A 23277-nucleotide genomic window follows, 5' to 3' on the forward strand; every position below is an offset into this window, starting at 1 on the left:
TGTGTGTGTGTGCGTGTGCGTGTGTGTGTGTGTGTGTGTGTGTGTGTGTGTAAGCGATGCTTAAAAATTATTCAGCGCTCATCTGTTCTTCCTAACGTCACAAAACCTTCATGGGCTTGAGGGCAAGGTCTGGACCTGTGTGGGCACCCAGTGTACATCTGAGGGAGACGAGTCACAAGGTTAAGGACGTGAGGGCCACTGGAGCTTTCCCAGGCTCAGCGCTCGCAGGGTCTGCTGTGACCCTGCCTTTACCCATGCTGCAGCACTCTGGTCTGTTTTGCAGGTGGCAGTTCTCATCCCCTTCCGTAACCGCCATGAACATCTCCCGATTTTTTTCCTGCACCTGATCCCAATGCTCCAGAAACAGCGGCTGGAATTTGCCTTTTATGTCATCGAACAGGTGAGGACAGTTTTCAAAAATGCCACTAAATAGTCTAGAACTTTAACCCCAGATGGAGTTTGATTAAAGATACTCAGCTGGAGGAGTCTGTTGGCTGACTCAATCTTGGATTTTAGATAGAATGAAGTGGTATTTGGGATTGAATCTGCAGTCTTTTTTTTTTTTCTTGTAATAATTGCAATTTGGTCAAATGACTTGAGCAATGATTATGCTTGACTTTCAGATGATAGCATTGACACATTTGTGACTTTATCCTTCCTTGTCTTAGTTGGGGGTTTCTATTGCTGTGAAGAGACATCATGACCGCAGTAACTCATTAATTGGGACTGGCTTACAGTTTCAGAGGCTTAGCTCATTATTACAGCCATCCAGCAGTGTGCAGGCAGACGTGGTGCTGGAGAAGGAGCTGAGAATTCTACATCTGGATCCATAAACAGCAGGACACTCTGTGCCACACTAGATTTAGCTAGAGCATAGGAGAACTCCAAGCCCACCCTACCCAGTGACACACTTTCTCCAACAAAGCCACACCTACTCCAACAAGGCCACACCTCCTAAGAGTGCCACTACCTGGGGACTAAGTATTTCTATGGACCAAATACTCAAACACATGAATCTATGAGGTCCACTTCTGTTCAGACCACCGCACTTACCTATTGGCTTGTCAGACTGGTTTATAAGTCCCTGTGGCTGTGGCTCATTTTGCAGGGTAAACGTTGGACTTGTAGCCCTGTTACACTTCTGCTTTTCTTAACACTTACGAGTTTGCTTTGTTCTTAAAAGGTTCTACTAAGGGCAGTTTACTTGGAGGAATTGCTTCTTTTTTAACACAGGCAGTTTGGGAGTGTTTAGTCCTGTACAGCATCTGGGGCTCTTGATGATGCATATTGGAATGCCATCATGTCCTGTCCTGAACTATGGATGCACTTGTTATTATTATTTTTTTTTTGTTCTTGTTTTTGACTTTGTTTGGTTTTGGTTTTTCGAGATAGGGTTTCTCCGTATAGCCTTGGCTGTCCTGGACTCACTTTATAGACCAGGTTGTCCTTGAACTCATAGTGCTGGGATAAAGGGCTTTGTGCCACCACACCCAGCTCTGACCTATGAATGTCAATGCATAAAGCAAAGGCTAAAGGTTTCTTCTTGTTTCTCAGTGTGAAGTATTGATATTCTGAATGGAGGATTTCTTTGTCTGGGAGGACTGCTGGCTAGCCTTGAAAGTTAATATTGCGTCGACCTTATTAGGCAACTAAGGGTGCCTGAGTAGAGCCGGGTAGTAATCCGTAAAAAGAGGTGCGGTATGAAATGGACATGTTCTATTCTGATTTCATAGCTTTCCATTTTCAGAATTGTTTTCTGGTAGCAGAGCCTTGGCTGTTTCTGTTGTAGACACACATACATAACTTGTCAGCCTCACTTAGGCTGATTGTAGCGATAGAACACAGTAGAAACCAGCTCAGCAAGTTAAGTGCCCATCCGATGACTGACAGGTCAAAATAAATCACACAGAGAATAAAATCTGTAATGCCCAGAATCCCTTCCAGATGGGGAGTCTAGAGTCCTTTCAGAGCAAGAGATAGACAGGAAGAGAATAGAATAAATAAATAAATATTGTCAAAGCGAAAAGGACATCCTTCATTTCATTTTGAAAGGACACTATTCAAGCTGGCATAGTCTATGTCGAGTGCCTTTAAAGTGCAGTGAAAGCTCACCCCCTGCACATATGGGTTAACTTGCCTAACTGTTGTAGTCTGTGCCTTTGTTTAAAGACTATGATTACAGGTGTAATGAAAGACTTTAGTTATTTTATTTATACTGTTTTTAAGTATAAAGTGCTGCCTAAACCTAAAATAGTGCCATAACCCTTGAAGAGCGTGCTCTCTACCGACTCAGGCTTCTCGTAACCTCAGCGGTAGGCAGTGTGTTTTGTACGAAGGTACTGACCGTTTCATTTCTGTTGCTTTGATAAAATACCCTGACAAAAGGCAACTGAGGGGAAAGGACGTATTTTAGTTCACAATTCCAGATTAGAGTCTGTCGCTGCAGGGACTTAGAAGAGTCACGTTCTTGGACAAGAGCAGAGAGAAATCACTGTGTGCTCGCTCACCTGCTTGCTTGCTTGGCTCCACTTCCTGTCTCTACTCTCACAAGTTCCAGACAGGCAGGAAACAGTGCCACTCACAGCGAGCTGGCTTCGCCCACATACATTTACTTAATTATGACCCCATGGACAGTCCCATGGACCACCCGAATCTAGACAGTCCCTTGCTGAGACTCTATTCTCAGGTGATTTTAGTTTGTGCCAAATTGACAATTAAAACTCAGCATCCTACTAGCCTTTCTGATCACATTGCACCCCCCACAACACACACACACACACACACACACACACATACACACACACACACACACACACACACACACACACACACACACACACACTTGTCCTGGTTAATGGTTCTGTAGAGTCTCATTGCATCTTTCATTTTTCTTACCGATTAATGGTGTTGGTCATTTTTTTATGTCTTTGCTGTTCGTGTAGATGAGGAGGTTTCTGTTTACTCTTTTCCTGATATTTTAGTTGAGGTGTCTTTTTGTTGGGTGGTAGAATTTTTTGTGTGAGTTGTGCTTAGCAAGAATTTATCTTCAGACTGTGGTCTGCGCTTTAATTGTCTTGATAGCGTTTGTCCCCCACCTCCACCCCATTTCAGTGCTAGGGTGAAACCCAGGACCTTGCACCTGCAGTGTAAGTACTTGGCCATTGAGATACATCCTCAACTCCAGCGGGCTTTTATTGACAAGCAAAGGTTTTTAATTTTGATAAAGTCCAATTTGTTGATTTTTTTTTTTCATAGTTCTGCTTCTTGTTTTGCAGTTGGCAATGGTTTTCTGGTACTTTCAGTGTATTTCCCTCCAAACATACTTGTGGCTTTAACTCTCATATTTGGGCTAATCCCTCTGAGTTAATCCTATATGTGGTATGAGGTAAGGGTTTTGTTTTTTTTGTTTTTTCCTGGTTTTTGTTTTGTTTTGGTTGGTTGGTTTTGGCCTATGGGTTTTTACTTATTTCATTACCATTCATAGAACAGCTGATCTTTTCTTCATTGGTCCCTTGTTGGAAGTAAGTTCCCATATACATATATACATGTAATATGTATTTAAATCTGTTTCACCTCTTTCTGTCCTGTTCCATTAAATTTACACGCCTGCTTCTATAAGAAGCCCTTTTGCAATTTCCCCCTCCATTTTCAGTTGAATATGCAACAAAATTAATAATGGGCAAATAATAATAACTATATTACTAAAGGCTGTTTTTTTTTAAGTAATTATTCAGATTTTTACTAAAGACTGGAGAATATCTGGCTAAAATTTTTTCTTTTGTGGTTTATTCTGAATTAAAAAAAAAGAACTCAGATTTTTATATGTGCTTTACTCCCCTAGAGCTCTGCCTTCTCACCCCTTTGAGGCAGGACTTCATGTGTAGCCCTGCCTGGCATGGCTGGCACTCCCTATGTAGACCAGGCTGGCCCTGAATTCACAGAGATGCACCTACCTCTGCTTCCTAAGCCGTCTGGCCCAAGGGTGTGTACTTTTCAGCATAGCAACTTATCCTATAAAAATTGACCTAAAAAAATGGTTTCAAGTCAGAATTTTAAGCTACTTTCATGATAGCTATAGTTGTAGGCCTACATTGGCAGCAGAAACTGCTGGTTTTCTTTTTTGAAGCATCCTTCGCCCATAGTGAGCAGGAGGCGAGCTTTCGCTGGGCTTGGGAGGTGTGCTGTCTCTGGAGTTCAGCGCTCTTTCTGGATGATTTTGCATACATGATGAAGACATGTGCAGGAGCGGCGGAGGTCTGTGGTAGGTCTGAATCTCAGCCTCGGTCAGCGCTAAACCAGGAGCACACATTTGATAGCTTGTGGCCTTGAACCAGAAATCCGTTCCCTTCCATGAAATAGAAGAATCATTTCTGTTGGTGGGGTGCCCAGAAGTACAGGACAACTGAAGTGCACCCCAAAAAGCCAGAGTATCAAGGGGGTGTGCATGGCGGTGCCTCTTTTTCGAAGATGAAATGAGAGCTAAAGCTCTCTTTGGCTATTAGCAAGAACAGAGAGATGGAGGAAGGCGATGCAGCTGACAGCTGACCGGGAGAGCAGGTCCTGTTCAGCTCCTGTGTGTTTATAGAACACAGGTGAGACAAGAAAGACTTCAAATCCCCAATAGTCTTCACCCTTGAAATAAAGCACAGAGCCAGGCCGAAGCACTGGGCTACTTATGTTCAATCACAAAATTGCCCCTAGCTCTTAACTTTGCTTGACCTGCCAGCTGATTGACCTTCATACCCAGAGAAACTGTAGAAACTCTGGGCTGTCACAGGGCCTAAAGACAGGGGGTAAGTCAGCATGAAAGTTGAGCATAGGACCCTTGGTCTTTACCTTGTCTGGTTTTTTAAGGATAGCAGGAGATCCCTCTATTCCTTCAGTTATGTCAAGGCACACGTGGTGACGTCACAAGAGAGATGCTTTGGCCCCAGAAGGAAGAGCCTAAGCTGGACATCTCCAAAGGCAAGGAGGGGCAGGTGGTCGTTTCATCGCTTGTATGCACCCCACTTTCCAAAGGGGTTCTCTAGTGAACAGACCAGGTGTCCTAGTTTGTTGCCATGGTAAAATACCTTGACAGAAAGAAGCTTAGGGGAGAAAAGCTGTAGCTCACAGCTCAAGATGGTATAGTCCATCATCCAAGAACATCCAGGCTGGATCTCCAGCAGCAGTCACATCCCTCCCACAGGAGAGAGCAGAGACAGACGAATACACTCATGCCTGCTTCTCCTTTCATCTGCCATACTCTCATCTAGTTCAGGACCCAAAGCCAGGGCATGATACTGCCCAGGGCAGGCTTGGCCTAACCGTGTTAGTCAATACAATCAAGGTAAATCTTGCACAGGCATGCCCTTGGGCCAGCCTGATCTCTAGACAACCCCTCATTGAGATTCCTCGTCACTCCAACTAAAGCTCCCTCCGTTCTGGAAAGGAGAGATAGTAAATTGTCATGTGTTGTACAGACGGAGGTTTTTAAAAACCCAGAGGGTTCTATGTGGAGACTGAGCCATCGGTGAGACTGGAAGGAAAGAGGAGACCAGTTAAAAAGCTTCTGTAACCACCCACAAGGGACATTATGATGGCTTGGCTTCTGTGGCGCAGGACATTGTGAACACTGGTTGGGTTGGATTTTACTTAGACAGGAACTATTTACTGATAGTGCCGTGTAGTGTGATCAGGAGGGAGCCCTGCTTGGCATTTTAGGACTTTGTTCTCAATCATGAATAGGCAGCCACAGAGCTCCTGGCTTTAAAGGAAATGTCCACACAGGAGACACAGTTAAGCAAGGCAACAAAGAGAACAAAGAAAGCCTCAAGACAGCATCCACAAAAACTCACAGTCAAGATCCACCAAGCTAAGGAAGAAAATGAAAGACCATTTCTGAAATGGAAATGGTTTGCCATAAAGAGCCATCAGAGCAGAACGGCAATGCAAGTGAAAATTCCATAGCTGAAAGCTTTTGAAAGACTAGCTGGGAGGCAAAATCTCCTAAAGCAGGACCAAGATATAAGAAAAAGAGGCCCATTATCCCAAGAGGCCCATGGTATGCTGGGTAAGTTGCCTGGGGACTTACACAGAAGAGGCAATCCTGACTTAAGACGGGCCCATCCCTGTGTTAGCCTTCCTGTTCTGGAGTGCCAGTTGCCATGCCTTGAGGTTTTCCAGGCTGGGCTCTGGAGAAGGAGTGACTTCCTGGCATCATGTTGCCTGTCATGTGAGTGAGCCACTCAGAAAGTGGGCCCGTCACCTACCCTGGTGAGGCTCTGCTCCCAGAAGGACTCCGTTTCTGTAGATGACATGGTCAGCGTCTTGGGTGTTCACTGGCCTCTTTAATTGCTGTTCATTTTTTTCTCATTCTGAGGAGCCAGCATTGCCATTGAGTTATGCCACTCGCCTATGGAGCTCACCAAGTGTTGCTGTGGTCTTTAATATATTAACATATAACTAATGCCCCCATTCATTGGAAGAGCCATAGCAGACACGTGTTTAGCAGTGTAGGAAGAAGGAGCTAGGAAAATATAAAAACAATGTCGAAGCTGGGTATGATGGCTCACGCCTTTAATCTCAGCACTTGAGGCGCAGAGGCAGGTGGATCTCTGAGTTCAAGGCCAGCCTGGTCTACAGAATGAGTTCCAGGACAGCCGGGGGTGCCACACAGAGAAACACTGTCTCAGAAAAAACATGGGAGACAGCCCCCCCCATGCACATGTGAATAAAGCACACATTCATTATAAAGCATAATATTGTTTCAATTTTAGAATAAAGATGAAAAATAAAAGATATTTTGAAAGATTATAGAAAAAAAAAGGACAGGAATCAGTTATGTATGAACTATCCTGCCATCTGATTTCCAGATTCTAAAAAAAGAAAAGGTGTTTTGCTCCAGAACATTCTGCCCAGAATGTCAATTCAAGGGTGGTAGACTGGGGCATTTTCCATCATTTGTTGATGAAACACACACGCACATGCGCATGCATACGCACAAGTATGCACACACATTAACAGAACTTCTGAAAGATAGACCTCAACAAATGACGTAAGCAACGTAGAAGACATGCGTGATCAAGGGCACAAAGCAGAAGCCTGTAGGACAGTCACGTGGTTGCCAGGGAGGACAGTGGGAATTGAGCTGAGGACACAAGGAACTGAGTGAGGATTTGAATGTTCTTTGATTAATCAGTTACTAAAGGTTACAGGCTATATTGACTGGCCTTTCTGGTTATACGGAAAACCGGTTGATTTCCTCTACAAAGAAACACTCAATTTAGTCAGCACTGGAGAAGAAATACTTACACAGTATCAATAAAAATGTTACAATTTATCTTCCTTTCCATATTTTCTATTCCACTGCAAAATGCAATGTGCTTTCTGCAGCCCCGTTCTGAGTGGTATCTCCCCCAAGGCCACCCTCTGCTGTTGGCTGCCCTACACGCCTCCTTCACTTCTGCCAAAGTCCTTTTTTCGTGTGTTTTGGGGAATGATTTTTGTGAACTTCGCAAAGGCATTTGTGAGTGGTCTTAATCACACTTTGCTGTTTCCAGGAGACTTGTATTATCACTGTGAACAAGGAAGTGTGGTTACAATACAGGAACTTGGGTTTTATAGAGTAAGAGCCTGTATCGTGTCCATGGAAATGTTCTTGTCTTATCCTAAGCAGGAATAGGGCACAAAAGAAACTGTTGCCTGTGCCCAGTAACGTAGAACGGCTACAATAGGAAGGAAGCTGGGTGTGTTGTCTGAAATGTTCGTGGTGTACTGTGAGCATTAAGACTTTTAAGTCGCCGGGTGTGGTGGTGCACGCTTTTAATCCCAGCCCTCGGGAGGCAGAGGCTGATGGGTCACTGTGAGTTCAAGGCCAGCTTGGTCTACAAAGTGAGTCCAGGACAACCAAGGCTACACAGAGAAACCCTGTCTCAAAAAACCAAACCAAACCAAACAACAAGAACAAAAAAGAGACTTCTAAGTCCTTCAGAGTAATCTGTCCTTCCAAGAGGACACCCAGCTTTGTCATCCAGAGAAGAAGGGTCTGCTTGTGAGTCACCTTCAGCTTCCTGCCTTAATCTTCTCCCCAGAGCCCACGTTAGGGATCAAAGCCAGGATCCCAAGTATACTAGGCAAGTGTTCTTAGCACCAAGCCACACCCCGTCCCTGCTGTCTCAATAAAACCTGTTAGTTTTTATTACTGTAAGTGGGTTTGTGCAAATAAGTGCGGGTACCCTAGGAGCTGAGAAGCATCAGACTTCCTGGAGCTGTAGTCAGTTGTGAGCTACATGAAACCGGGGCCAGAAACACTTGGTTTGTCTGTAAGAACAGAACAGACGGGGCTCCTGACTACTGATGCATCTCTCTAGCACTACTCCTGCCTTTATTTTCAATATGATAGAAAGCAACAGTAGAGATTACAGCATATACTTTAAAAGTTATATTATATGGTCTTTGGTATTATTATTATTATTATTATTATTATTATTATTATTATTATTATTATTATTATTTGGTCAAACACTGTCTGTGATCTGGCATATTTGAAATAAAGCAGAAATGCAAGTTGACATGTTCATATAATGTATAGTGTACCAGTAGATAGTAACAGCTATCCAGTTTTCTTGTTTGTCACCAAAATATGTCATAAGTAAATTTAAACAGTATGCGGTCATGTGCCCCATAATGACATCATTAATCATCAGCATTGTTCATGTATAAACGATGGTACCCAAGGTGTATCACCCAGTGATACAGCAGCCATCATTTGTGTACATAACTCTGTAATGTCTGTGCAGTGTTGACCACCCAATGACACCTCAGAACATTCCCTCCATTGGTAAGTGGTGCCTGACTGTGTTTCATATGCTTCCAATTTGCTTGTTTCATTAACAAAATATAATTATTACTTGACCATGATACAAAAAAATTAATAGAAAAGCATCACATGACCAAGTCTGAGTACACTTCTTGTTTTCCTTGCTCTGTGGAGACTGGCACACAACCGTTCAATCGCGCCATGCTCTTTAATGTGGGGTTCAAAGAGGCCATGAAGGACAGTGCCTGGGACTGTGTGATCTTTCATGATGTGGATCATTTGCCTGAAAATGACCGGAACTATTACGGATGTGGAGAGATGCCGCGTCACTTTGCAGCAAAGTTGGACAAGTACATGTACATGTGAGTAGCGAGTCAGCTTTGGCCGCTGTACAGTGTGCTTGCATCCCCATGCTTGGGCCTCAGTGTGAGAGTGCTCAGCAGCCCCAAGAGCATCATCGCCCACTCCAGCATGTCCTAGGGAGCGAGGACAAGGACTGCACAGGGCTTTAGTGTGGTGTGTGGGAAGAACCGAACTCCTGTGGTAAGCACATAGATGTAAATCTGGGTTCTCACCCTCAGGGCTTACTTGGTCACACAGTGCTCTCCAGGTTGCTTTCCTTGTCCTTGGGCAATAGAGTTCACTGTGGGGCTGCTTTCTGTCCCGTGTGACCTGTGTGACCTGTGCTGGCTCCTCCTGCTTCCGCTCCCCTCAGAGATGATGCAGGGTCCAGACTGTCCTTCTGCAGATCACTGGCTCTTTAATTATGTGAAGCATATATCCCCCACCCTGTGTGTGTGTGTGTGTGTGTGTGTGTGTGTGTGTGAAGGCCAGAGCTTACTGTCAGATATTCATCTCCCTTAGTCATTTTCCATGTTAATTTTGAACCTGGGGTTCACCAGGTCAGTTAGATTGGATGGCCAACAAACCTCAGGGATTAGTCTCATACACAGCACTGGAGTCACTAGCATACACCTGTGCCCAGCTTTTTTTTTTGTGGGTGCTGGGGATTCAAATTCAGTTTCTCATGTTTGCCTGGCAAATATTTTACCTACTGAGTCATCTCTCCAGCCCCTTTTTGATTTGTTTTGTTTTGTTTTTTCGAGACAGGGTTTCTCTGTATAACCTTGGCTGCCCTGGACTCGCTTTGTAGACCAGGCTGGCCTCGAACTCACAGAGATCCGCCTGCCTCTGCCTCCCAAGTGCTGGGATTAAAGGCGTGTACCACCACACCCAGCTTCCAGCCCCTTTTAAATGTCTTTATGATGTAGGTAATTGTTAATCTATAAAATCTGAGCACTCCTGGTAAAGGTGAGGATCCAGCGTTGACAGGAGGCTGGGGGAAGACCCAAGCACATGACCCAGAGGGGAACTTCTCAGTAACAGGCCTTAGCATGGGTAGTGCCTCCTCGTTGTAACCAAATCCCTGCTTTTTGAAAATGAAGTTTCAGTTGGTAAATATCCATTGCACACAATGCCACGAGAACGGCCTCGTACAGAGTGTATCTCACAAGGGCTGTTCGCCTTCCTTCCCCCTCTCCCTTCCTGATTTTCTCATTCCTCCCTCCCGGGAGGCAAGCTCCCACAGAGATACACTTTCACATGTAAGGCCTAAAGCCCAGCACTCAGGAGGCAGAGGCAGGTGGATCCCTGTGAGTTCGAGGCCACCCTGGTCTACAGTGCGAGTCCAGGACAGCCAAGGCTACACAGAGAAACCCTGTCTTGAAGAAAAAAAAAAAGCCAAAAACCAAACCAAACAAACAAACAAACAAAAAACATTTAAGGCCTAAGGTTGGCCTGTGAGAGAATCCTTGTAACATTTATCTTTCTGAGTTTGCCTTACTTCGCTTAGCATAATGATTTCTGGTTGTATCCATTTTCCTCTAAATAGTGCAGCTTTCCCCGCCCCCTTTTATGGCTGACTGAAAACCCATTGTGTATGCATATTTTGGTGAGGGTGTAGGGAACAGAGAAGGCGCATGCTGCTGGAAGGAATGTAGGTTAGCGCAGCCGTTGTGGGAGCGAATATAAAAGCTCTTCAAACGCAGCAGTTCCCAGTGTGTAAGTCACAGCCACATCCTCTGGAGCAGTCCGAAGGGTTAGATGCAGAGAGTGGGAACTTGGTAAGATGTCACAAAGTTGCAGGAAGAGGGTGGCACCTGAGGGATGGTGGCAGCAATTCAGAGTCTGGGCAAGTCTGTGCCCAGACACCACTCACAGGTGGACACTCACTCACAGTGGGGGCCACGCTGTCACCAGGACCTGCGGGGTTGGTCTCCTATTTGGATAGTGCTAAGATAAACTATGATGATGATGATGTTTTGTTTCTGTTTTTCAAGACAGGGTTTCTCTGTGTAGCCTTGGCTGTCCTGGACTGGCTTTGTAGACCAGGCTGGCCTCGAACTCACAAAGATCCACCTGCCTCTGCCTCCCAGAGTGCTGGGATTAAAGGTGTGTGCACCACCACGCCCAGGTTGCCAGTTAATATTTTTAAATTTTTTTTTAGCAAGATCTACTATTGCATTGACAGTTACTAATATGTTTAGTCGTGTGTGTGTGTGTGTGTGTGTGTGTGTGTGTGTGTGTGTGTGTGTATGTGTGTGTGTATGAGAGAGAGAGAGAGAGAGAGAGAGAGAGAGAGAGAGAGAGAGAGAGAGAGAGAGAGAGAGGTGAGAGAATATTATGCACTTTTTTGAACACTGGGTTTGGAGTCATAAAATACAAGTACTAATCAATTTCAGTTGCCACACAGGTTCTGATTTTGCGCTTAACGTAACTTGCTTTGATGTCCTATAAAAACGTTTCATTTCTCAGTTCACGTTCCCCAGAATGCTTCCCCTCCCCCACACTCAGCTTGCTTTTGTAAACTTCCAAGGCTGTGTTATAGCATGTGAGAGGTGAGGCGGTGTGGCCGGCTGTCCTGATGGACCACTCTTCTCTTTCCCAGTCTTCCATACAAGGAGTTCTTCGGAGGAGTGAGTGGCCTGACGGTGGAGCAGTTTAGGAAGATCAACGGCTTTCCCAATGCCTTCTGGGGATGGGGAGGAGAAGATGATGACCTTTGGAACAGGTATGTTGAGGCACACTTGGCTTAGTAACTCAGGTTCTAAGTTTTGTCTATATTTGGAAAACCATACCTACCTCTCCTAAGAAAGGAGACTTTGGCCAGGGACATTTTGGAAGTCCCCTAATTTTTTTCTTTTGTAGATCAGGCTGGCTTTGAACTTACAGAGATCCCCCTGCCTCTGCCTCCCAAGTGCTGGGATTAAAGGCATGCACCACCACACCCGGCTTCTAATCTTTCTTTCTTTCTTTCTTTTTCCTCCATATTTGTTCTGAAATTCATTTCATCCATTTTATGTTACCTTGCAGAGTTCATTACGCTGGATACAATGTAACCCGGCCAGAGGGGGACTTGGGAAAATACACATCTATTCCTCATCACCATCGAGGGGAAGTACAGTTTTTAGGACGGTAAGTCTAATGTCATCTTGAGACCTCAGGGCTTCAGAACTAATATACGGCATGGAAAAAAAGCAAGTGCTTCTGGGTTGTAGTTATAGTGTGTGTGTATGTGTGTGTGTGCGTGCGCGCGTGCGTATACAGGGAGAGACAGAAACAGACAATCATGTCTATATTTATATCTAGTTAACTTCTTATTTTTAAAATATTTTCTCTACCTAAGACATAATTTAAGTTGCAAGAGAATACAATTCGTTTACCTTTTCTTTTCTTTTCTTCTTTTGAGGCAACCAGTTTCTGACTAGTAAAAGTCTAATTTAGAGTAATGGCTTAGAGATTTTTAAGTATGCTTTTATTATAAGAATGACTCAGTATATAGTTTGCATTTTCCTCTTTTCAACACATTTACCGTTTTGTTGCTGTTGTTGTTGTTTTTGTTTTAAGGTATAAATTACTACGGTATTCTAAGGAGCGTCAATACATCGATGGATTGAACAATTTATTATACACGCCCAAAATACTGGTTGATAGGCTGTACACAAATATATCTGTGAACCTCACGCCAGAATTAGCTCCAATTGAAGACTATTAGAAGAAGTCAGTCTCTTGGCGGGGTAGACCGACCACAGTGCTGGACGATGACCTTGGCTTGAAGTGTCTCAGTGTCCCAGTCTGTGAAGAGAGCCAGCAGTCCTTAATGTTTACAGCACAGGACTCCATCCGTCACACTCCCCCCCACCATCTTCTCCCTGCTGGGGGCTTCCTCCACGGCAAGCACTGTAGAGACCAGAGCCCATAGCTTGGGATCAGACATGAAGAGAGCTCCCTAAAAGAGAAGAATTTTTTTTATATACCAAAATCGATAATTTAATTCAAGAGAATGCTTTTATTTCCGTTCAAATGTATTTTGTACATATGTGATGTAAATTAAATGTGTTCAAATTGTTGAAAAATAAGATGTCACAATTTTGCATGTGATTGGTAATGCCTTCATTGGACTTTTATAGACATTTTTATTTGCATGGGGAAATAATATATAAATCTACGTCGCCAAACAATGGTTAAGCCTTGTATGAAATGAAGGGACTGTCAGCGACAGACACATTGATGTGGTAACTGTTCTACTGCTGTTCAGCTTTAGGCATCCAGCCTCGTGGGAAGAGACACAGCCTCCTGCGGGCTCTGAAGGAAAGATGGAGGAACTTGCACAGCTTTCTTCCCGCCAGGGTGACCTATTTTGTTTGTTTGTTTGTTTTCTTGCTTGCAATCTCATCAGATTTTGCCAAGTCAACAGCCATATCGTTTATGCGTACTGCATGAGTATTACCAAGAAAATCTTCAAAGTTATAAAGTGACATGCTGTACAGGACCTCTTCATGTTAAATGTCTCTGTGTACCTCCACTGTGTCAGGGATCTTGTGCCTCAAAAAAAAAAAATGTTCCCAAGGTTGTGTTTATACGCTATATTTTGTTTCAGTCTCCTAATGAACAGCATCATTATTACCAGTTAATATGAACCAAAAGAAAAAAATCTTCTTTTAAAACCATTTTTTTAGGAATGAACTTATAGAAAATCCAGTAGTGCTTATACAGATGAATTATACTATTAGGTGAGAGATTAGATGCTCTATTTTTATGAAGATAACTGCTTAGATTAAAACAAACTTCAGCTTTAATTCTCAGAAGTAATCGGTTCCCCTTTCACATCAACCAGTCATTCAAACCACTTTTTTCCATTTTCAAGAAATCTCCGGTGTTATTAAATTTTTTTCGCTAAAGGTATAATTTAATAGACTCCCTTCCCCCTTTTTCTGTGGTGCTGGGGATTGAACCTAGAGCCTAGAGACTTACCTTAAAATCAGTTCATTGAATGTGTGGATACCGTGACTTCTGAAATAGGTCTTACTACCTAACTCGGGTCTATTCATCCTCAATTTGGATGAGGTTTTCTGTCACAAAACAACAACAACAAATCCCAAACAGTATTCTTACTTCGAAAACTATCAACTCTAGGGATTCTTGAAAAATATCTCATAGTCTCATATAAGATCTTTTTTGGGGGTTTTGCTTTGTTTGTTTGTTTTTGTTTTGTTTCAAGACAGGGTTTATCTGTGTAATATAGACCAGGCTGTCCTGGAACTCACAGGGATCAGTCTGCCTCTGCCTCCTGAGTGCTGGGATTACAGGCGTGCGCCACCACCCCCGTCTCTCATGTCAGATTTTCTCTCTCATACTTTCACAAATTTAAAGCAACCTTGAGAGCGAAGAGTGAGAGAATTCTGGATGTGAGAGAAGTTGGCTCCCCTTATCTGATGCTGAGAGCTTAGCCTGCAGTTGTCATTTTCTGTCATAGTTTTGGTAATGCTGATGGCCATAAACCAAATCCTACAGTAATTCAAATCCTTATCCGTGGAGAAGATTGGTACCCTATCTGTTGTGACAACAGCCTTTCCATGTTTATTTTTTAGAGGTGGTACTAAAATATTTACCTTCCAATTTTTGTTTTGTTTTCTTTCTTTTTTCTTTGCTCCTCAGAATAGTGAAAAATCACAACTTCTAGAGAAGAAGACATCTGTGTGTTTTTAGTTTATTTTCTGTCTTGTGGCTAATGAAGTCTTTCATTGGATGGAATGGCAGCAGGATGTAATGTTAGCTTCGGGAAGGTTAGTGACACAGGGCTCTGGGTGTGTGATGAACCTGGCACTGGTCCCTCCTCACAGTGGTGGGGAAATCGGCACCACATGGAATCTTACTGGGGGAAACACACTTTATAATGCAGACCTGCCTACACCGGGGCACCTCTTTGCACTGATGTCTAGTTCACAGCTTCAGGAAAGTTCAGAATTTGGGGTAATTTGCCTTACTCTCTTGCATTAAATCTGGCACTGATGTGGCTTTGGGAATTGGAAGTAAGTATTTTTTCCTCTGGTTTGGTGTTGAATGTGGTATGTCAGCCTGTGAGAACCGACTCACCTTCAGACCTGGAATTATTTTCAGTTATGAATAGTGGCCTATCTATGTTCCCTTGAATGACAGTTTTGCCTAGTTTCTGTGACCATGTGACAGTAAGTCACTTCCCTACATATTAGCAGAAGAAAATAGTCTGATAGAATCAAATCAATCCGGTGGCTTTGCACCGGGAGTCTGTCCCCATCAGCTGCTTTGTTACCTGTGGTATTTAAAAGTGGCTTTTGCTTTGTTTCTTTCCTAAACAAATCAATAAAGTTGAAACTTACCTGAAATTAGGAAGAACACCCTCCAATAACTTGTTTGCCACTTGTCTTAGTCTCAAATCCAGTGTGGACACAGAGATGCCAGGAGGCCCTCATGGCACTGTGGGGAAACCATATGGTGCCTTTGAACTAGAGAAAGAAATGACTGATGGGCTATTTATCAAAGCAAGGGGGGAAGTACACACATTTGTTGTAACATTCTATCTGATTCTTAGTGAAGATGCCATTTAATTCTTTGCCAAAACTAGGATTTTAGTGAGGTGGCTGCCCTACCCCCCTTATAGAATTATTTTCTGTTGTAGACCTTTGAGAAGGCTTGGGGGTAAAGTTGCCACACCAAGCCTGACAACCTGAGTGATCCCTGGGACCCACACTCTTTCACATTGTCCTCTGACTTTCGTATGTGTGTTACACACACATACACACACACACGCACACACATATACACATAAAGTAAATTAAAAGTTAAACTTCTGTTTGCATTTTATAAAAAGATGTTCACTAAGAAAATATTATTTGTAAACTTTAACTACAAAATTATCTATTAAAAACTATTCCAGCTGGGTGGTGTTGGCTCATGCATTTAATCCCAGCACTCCAGAGACAGAGGCAGGGGGATCTCTGAGTTCAAGGACAGTCTGGCCTGCAGAGTGAGTCCCAGGACAGCCGGAACTATACAGAGAAACCCTGTCTCAAACAAGAAAAGCTCCTATTCTAGCCAAGATACTAATAACTATTTTAGAGCAAAATGGAAGCGTAGCCAATACAATATTATCCTTTGGAGACTCCCTGGGTATGGAAGCAGATCTTTGTGTCATTGTATCTGGCCTTGTCCCCTTTCTTTATATACCTTTCAGATAAATAGCACTCTAGATTTCTTGCCTTGGGTTTGCATATTGTCATTTGAGAAGCAAACTGTCATAGTGTTGTTTTTTTGGGAGGTGGAAGTGTACTTAAGATTATTTATTACAATATAAAATACTTCTATGTAAGTGCATTGATGTAAATGCTAATGATTTCTTGCAGTCTTTTTTTTTTTGTCTTGCTTTGCTTCTCATAGAAATGTTTGTACTTTTTTTATCATTGTCTTTTATGAAATATAATGTTCTAAAGACTTTGTGTGGTGATCTCATTGTTTTCTCTGAGGATGTCTTGGGAATCATCTGGATTCCACCACCTCCCCCGCCCCCCCATAAATTTTGGGTGAATTATTAGTGACTTAGTTGATGTTACGGGTGCACTGGAAAGGCATGGAGATCAAAGCTTACATATACTAACTGCCCCCACTAAGTACACATGGTAACCCATGGTGTCAGGAATTACTTAACCCAGGGTTAAGATGAATGAGTGTACTTCCTTTCCCCTCACAGATGTGAGGACCTGCGTTTGTTCCCAGAACCCATGTAATGCTGGACACGGCCACACATTGTGAATTTCATGGTGAGCTGGGAAGTGGGAGACAGAATTCCTGGAGGCTTGCGGGCCTGCTGGCCTCATGCATGCAGCAGTGAGCAAGAGCGAAGACTATGACTTAGAACAGAAAACAAAGATCAACATCTGAAGTTGAGGTTGTCCTCTGACCTCCACCTACAAGCTGTGGCTTGGTGCATGTTCATGTGTGTGCACACATGCACAAATCCTCCTGCCAAATAACCCAAAATACCGAAAAACCAAGACTTATTTTCTTTGCTGTGCATGTGCCCTGCACTTCCTTTCCCCTGTACTTCCTTTCCTCTGCACTTCCTTTCCCCTGTACTTCCTTTCCCCTGTACTTTCTTTCCCAGGCATGGCTTCAAGGAACAGAACTGAATGATATAGTTAAATAAAATTTCAGATATTAAGTAGTTTTTTAGATATTTAAGAAAAAACCATCAAGCCAGGCAGTGATGGAGCATACCTTGGATCCCAGTACTCAGGAGACAGAGGCAGCTGGATCTCTGAGTTAAAGATCAGCCTGGTCTACAGAGCAAGTTCCAGGACAGCCAGGGATACACAGAGAAACCCTGTGTCAAAAAAATAAAGAAAGAAAAGGACAGACAAATCTTAAATGCCTTGGGACTAGATTTGTATTTGTACTTGGGACTTGATCATGACTTTTGTGGACTTAACTATTTCGGTAAAGAATTCTGGGTATTACTAATATTTAGACAACTGTGATCTATAGATTATTATCACTGCATAGCACAAATGATGTCAGTCATTAAGTAACCACTATTTAACCAATCACATAAAATTTAATTAGGTTATTATGCCAGGGGTTCATAGCTCTGTGTGCCCCTAAGAATATATATATATTATTTGCTTAGATCAGGGTGTTAGTGGGCATGGAACCCAGAACCTCTAAAAGAGCACTCTCCCACTGAACTCTCCTCAGACTTTGATCTTGGTTTTCTGAGACAGTTCCCAGGATGCTCTAGAACTGATGGTGTGTGGCCCAGACTGGCCTCTACATTACTCTGCTGCCTCGGTCTCTCAGTGCTGGGATTCCAGGCACATGCCAACACACCTGGATGTTGAATTTAATAGCCAGGTGTGTTTGGTCCTGTCTTTAAATATATATTGGGACAAAATGGTTTTATCAAGAGAAGGCTATTTGTAAGCAATCTTAAGCCAAATCACTCTTGATTAAAATGACTTCAGAATTAGAAATTTTCCACTATAGCATACTATAGAATAATAATAACAGTAATAAAAATAATAGAAATAATAGCAATAGTAATAATAATGATAATAAAGGTTTGAACAATAAAACTGAAGTCTTTCTCAACATGTTCTGTTTTGTTTTGTTTTGTTTTGTTTTGTGAGACAAGGTCTCACATATCCCAGGTTGGCCTTGAACTCACTGTGTGGCCAAAGCCAGCCTAGATCTCCTGATCCTCTTGCATCTACCTCCCAGGTGCTGGGATTTGACTGGGGAGATGGTCCCACAGTTAAGGGCACACACTCCGTTCCAGAGGACTAGATCAGTAAGCAACTACTGGATGGCAGGTGTACACCAGCAGGCCTAGCCTTCAGACAATCTTAACATGGATTTTGATGTCTTTGCAGTATATTATTAATTTAATCTTTGCTGTTTCAACTTGGGCTCCACAGGCTCTTGATGGGGGTAGCAGACACTCTGACCCTCAAGAAGTATCTTTCTTCTGAATGTAAAACCAATAGAGTGGGTAGACCTCAAGAGTCATCAATGAGTAGTCGTGTTTCTGAGTGTCACTGTCCGTGTGACTCTTCTCCATGTGTAGACTGACTCCCAGCTGTAAACACAGACTCTGAGAGGGTAGTTGAAGTGACTGCTTTTCTCTAACGGACTTTGACAAATGGTGATAAACTCTTTGGGAAGACTCACACAAGACTGCCAAAGGCTTGAATGCGGAAGTCCCTTGTTACGAGGCAGCAAGTGGTCAGCTTTTAAAGCTGGGTCATTCTCAGTTTAGTGAGCCACTGGAGGACTGTGGGAATGACAAGATCAGGTAACCCTCAGGACACACCTGACATTCCCAACAAGAACTTGATTTATATGAAGCCAGCCTCTGCTTTACACTAAAAAGCCTTCTTCCATGCCAATTGCCCTAGGTTATGTTTAAGAAACATTTGACAGAGTGTTCTTAGTAAAACTGGCAAGGGCCCATGGTTGACACGTGTCTGGAGCAGTCGCAGGAGAAATGTGTTAAGTGACAGGTGCTAGGAATAAATGTGATAGTCACCTCACCACCAGCTAGTGTGAGGGCCTTGTAGAAGAAAGGTAGGAACCTTTCACATCTTAACCATGTCAAGTCAGTAGCATTGCTTTAACTTCGTGTGTGTGTGTGTGTGTGTGTGTGTGTGTGTGTGTGTGTGTGTGCATGCACACACACACACACAGAGCACCACACCACATCATGCACACTATCATCGTGAAAAGACTGAGACAAAATGTTCTTGAGTTCTTTTTTGTGTTGATTCCTCTTGGTCACCAACACACCTGGCGCCTCTGGGTTTCTTATTTTAATGTGCTTTGAATATCTTCTAGGATCACAGAACCAGCTTATAAGATGGTTAGTGAAAATATTATTTCACTTACTGACTCTAAGCTCTCTCAACCTAATAACTCCTTTTTGATTCGCACATCTATTTGGAAGGTAGAGTAGGTTCAGTATCTAAAGTAGATTCATTTTACAGTTCCAAGAGAGGGTGCAAGGCAGAGGAAGGAGAGGAAAGTTCAGTGCTAAACCCTAGGGGTGGGGCTGGCAGTTGGAGGAATTTTGAGGATTTGTAGAAATCTATGCACCACAGGACTTACCAGCTTACAAAATCCTTTTTAGAGCCAGGCGGCGGGTGGTCGTGGCACATGCCTGCAATCCCAGCTCAGGGAGGCAGAGGCAGAGGCAGGTGGATCTCTGTGAGCTTGAGGCTAGCCTGGCCTACAGAGCAAGTTCCAGGATAGCAAGGCTATATACACACAGACGCACACAGACACAAACCAAAAACCAAAAACCAAAAACCAAACCAACCAAACAAAAAAAGACCCTGTCTCAACTCCACACACCCTCCCCATGAAAATCCCCCCCCTTTTTTTTTCTTGTTTTTTTGAGACAGGGTTTCTCTGTGTAGCCTTGGCTGTCCTAGACTAACTTTGTAGGCCAGGCTGGCCTCGAACTCACAGCAATCTGCCTGCCTCTGCCTCCTGAGTGCTAGGATTAAAGGCATGTGCCAAAAATCCTTTTTTAGAAATCAGTTTGTCACAAGAAATTTTTTTCTGGGGAAGATGTGAACAACATCCACTCCTCCTTCTAAATTGCTAATCACAACAACAAGAGTAGAGTCCACCTCAGTCCACCTTAGGGAGCCAATGAGTCCACTGGGGCTACTTACAGAGCAGGGCGATGCGTTACTGATAGGATCATGAGGCACCCCAAAACAGCCACAGCACACAGTGTTCACCCGAGGTGGACAGTGGCCTCGCTGTAGCCCCAGAAAAGGGACTCCTTTCCCTTAGTTTTTCCTAGCTTATATACTAGCTGTGGGCAACTAAGGCAGAGCTTCAGACAAATGACGGGAAGGGATGGCCAGATGTTCAAGATGAGGAGGGTTCGTGCATTTCCCAGCCTCCTTCTAGGATAGAGTGTTAATAGCCCCCTCATGGTGGACTCTGGGAGTGTAGGCACAGCTGATCTCAGGAAGCGGTAGCTGGGTTGATAACTAAGACTTTAAGTCCAAAGAAATTCAACAGTTGGCCAGGCATGATGGTGCACGCCTTTAATCCCAGCACTCGGGAGGCAGAGGCAGGTGGATCGCTGTGAGTTCGAGGCCAGCCTGATTAACATAGTGAGTTCAGGACAGCCAAGGCTACCCAGAGAAACCCTGTCTCGAGAAACAAAACAAAGCAAAAAGAAATTCAGCAGTTTATGAAGGCTTTGCACATGCACAAGTGTGCACATGCGCTGTGTTCTGTGTCCTGTGAAGGGTTCCATTGCTTCTAAGAAAAAGAATATGGTATTGTCTATACAGAGAACTTGTTACGTAAGGAAATAGGAGCGAGCGATCCGAAGGACTATTAGGAAAAACTGGAGGAAATAACCAAGTAAGCATTTGTTAATAATGAGTTTTTAGTAGCCTCTTATCTAAACTTTTCTTTTAGAAGTCATTACTGGAAGTGGATGTAATTTCACTCTGTGCCCTGAAGCTAAAGCATTATAATTAAGAATCCCATTGAGGAACAAAGTGAACAGGGATCGTGGAACCTGGGAGGAAATTTCCAAGCCATTCACGTCACTTGCTTTACTTTCTATTGTAGGAACCAGGCCCGACTGGGCTGCCTGCCTGTTTCTAGCAGCTTCCATGTCTGTGTTTATCTTGGTTAGCTAGTCGTGTTTACTGCTCTGAGAATGCACCCCTCCCTTCCTCGAGACTTTTCCTCCTGTGTGCAATCACCTCTTGAGGGATTTCACCTGAGAGGAGGATTCCTGTTTGGCTGCCTATAAGAAGACTCTTTGGAACTCTGGAGGGGAATGAGAATAATAAACCGCTGCTGCTGCTGCGGCTGCTGCTCTCTTAGCACGAAGGACCCGCTCTGTGTGTGTGTGTGTGTGTGTGTGTGTGTGTGTGTGTGTGTGTGTATGAGTTAAATCCACAGTTCCTCGCCCTCAACTCGGTACCACATCTATTAGATAAGAAATAGAGAGAAAATCGTTTTCCTTCCTTCCTTCCTCCCTCCTTCCCTCCATCCCTTCTTTCTTTCTTCTCTCTTTCATCTTGCCTTCTTTGTTTGTCTTGTTATACAGTCCCAGGCTGGCCAGGAACTCACAGTCTTCCTGCTTTCGCCAGGCCCTCTCAATACAAAGAGAATTGCTGTCTTTCCAGTGGGCGGTCGTACCAGGCTCTCAATGCCCATAATCCAGTCCCTTAGCCACAGGCTGAGCTGGGGAACCCCTGCTTAGTCATCACTCTTCTTACCTTCACTGGCTTCTCCATTGTCCTGGATTTTTTATTTCCTATCAGACCTCTGCAGACTTCTTTGCCTCCATAGGCCATGCCACAGGTTCTAATAACTAAGTCGTCATCTTTCTGTGAATATTGTCGATCTCCATCTCAAGTCCTTGGCCCCTCATTACTTATCTTTCCTGTCATGACTGAATCTTTGCTATATACTTGCTTAGTGACTCCTGGTAGCTTCTACAGATCAGCAATTTGCCCATCTTTGTGATGTCCCTGGCCCCCAGGAGGTCAGAATACACTTTTCTGCTTTGTTACTATAGGATTTAAAAATATTTTTATGACAATATTGACTATTGATCCCGTCCAGCTGGTCTGTCTTCTCATCTCTCTGCCTTTCTTCCACTTACCCCTGACCCTATGAGTGTGTGTGTGTGTGTGTGTGTGTGTGTGTGTGTGTGTGTGTGTGTGTGTGTATGGCGTATGCATGTGTATGTGTTCATACACGTACACATGTGTCAGAGGCTCATGGTGAGTATCTTCTTCTCTTGCTACCCCCCTTGTTTTTGTTTGTTTGCTTTTGTTTGGTTTTTTGAGACAGGGTTTGTCTATGAAGCTGGATCTCACTGGTTGGACAAGACTAGCTAGCTAATGAGTTCCAGGCATCCTCCTGTCTCCACACCATCAACACCAGGATTATAGGACTATGGCCACCATCACAAAGCTTTTTATGTGGATTCTTGGCATCCAAGAATGTGCATAGCAAGGACTTGACCAGCTGAGCACACACTCCCCATACACACCTCCTCCTCTGAATTCTTCTGTTGGACTCTCTGCTCCCTGAGTAGGTTTCAAAGACCTCAGTGGACTCTGGCCCCATTAGTGTTCTCATCTCCTTTCTGTGGGCTCCCATCTCACGATGGGCAGAAGGACTCTGCTTTTGAAGACCCTGGCTCAAAACCTTTCCATAGCCTGTTGTTGTTGCTGTTGTTGTTAATAGAGCCTTTTTTCCTTTCCTTTTTTCTCTTTCTTTCTTTTCTTTCTTTCTTTCTTTCTTTCTTTTTTCTTTCTTTCTTTCTTTTTTTTTTTCCTGGTCCTGGACCTAGTCTGAAGGACATTTTATTTTTATTTTTATTTATTTATTATTTTTTTGAGACAGGGTTACTCTGTGTAGCCTTGACTGTCCTAGACTTGCTATATAGACCAGGCTGACTTGGAACTCACAAAGATACACTTGCTTCTGCCTCTTGAGTGATGGCATTAAAGGTGTGCACCACCACAGCCTGGCTTTTTCTTTTCTTTTTTTCAGTGAAAGACATTTTAAATAGGCAGTTTCTACACTTATTTAAAATTTTTGAAATCAGTCCAAGA

The 23277-nt window shown here is 43.5% G+C and overlaps 1 protein-coding gene across 1 annotated transcript in view; it reads left to right on the forward strand.

Annotated features, from left to right (window-relative positions):
- The window catches only part of B4GALT6 (beta-1,4-galactosyltransferase 6), a 75598-nt gene extending 58986 nt beyond the window's left edge, over positions 1 to 16612 (forward strand). The window contains exons 5-9 of the mRNA XM_084780703.1: positions 284 to 400; positions 8975 to 9162; positions 11748 to 11870; positions 12173 to 12274; positions 12707 to 16612. Coding sequence (XP_084636829.1) covers positions 284 to 400; positions 8975 to 9162; positions 11748 to 11870; positions 12173 to 12274; positions 12707 to 12854 — 678 coding nt within the window. The 3' untranslated portion in view covers positions 12855 to 16612. The remainder of the gene's footprint in view (positions 1 to 283; positions 401 to 8974; positions 9163 to 11747; positions 11871 to 12172; positions 12275 to 12706) is intronic.
- The last annotated feature ends 6665 nt before the right edge of the window (positions 16613 to 23277 follow it).

Source organism: Acomys minous (assembly GCF_964271855.1).
Source record: "Acomys minous genome assembly, chromosome: 4".
Classification (NCBI taxonomy): domain Eukaryota; kingdom Metazoa; phylum Chordata; class Mammalia; order Rodentia; family Muridae; genus Acomys; species Acomys minous.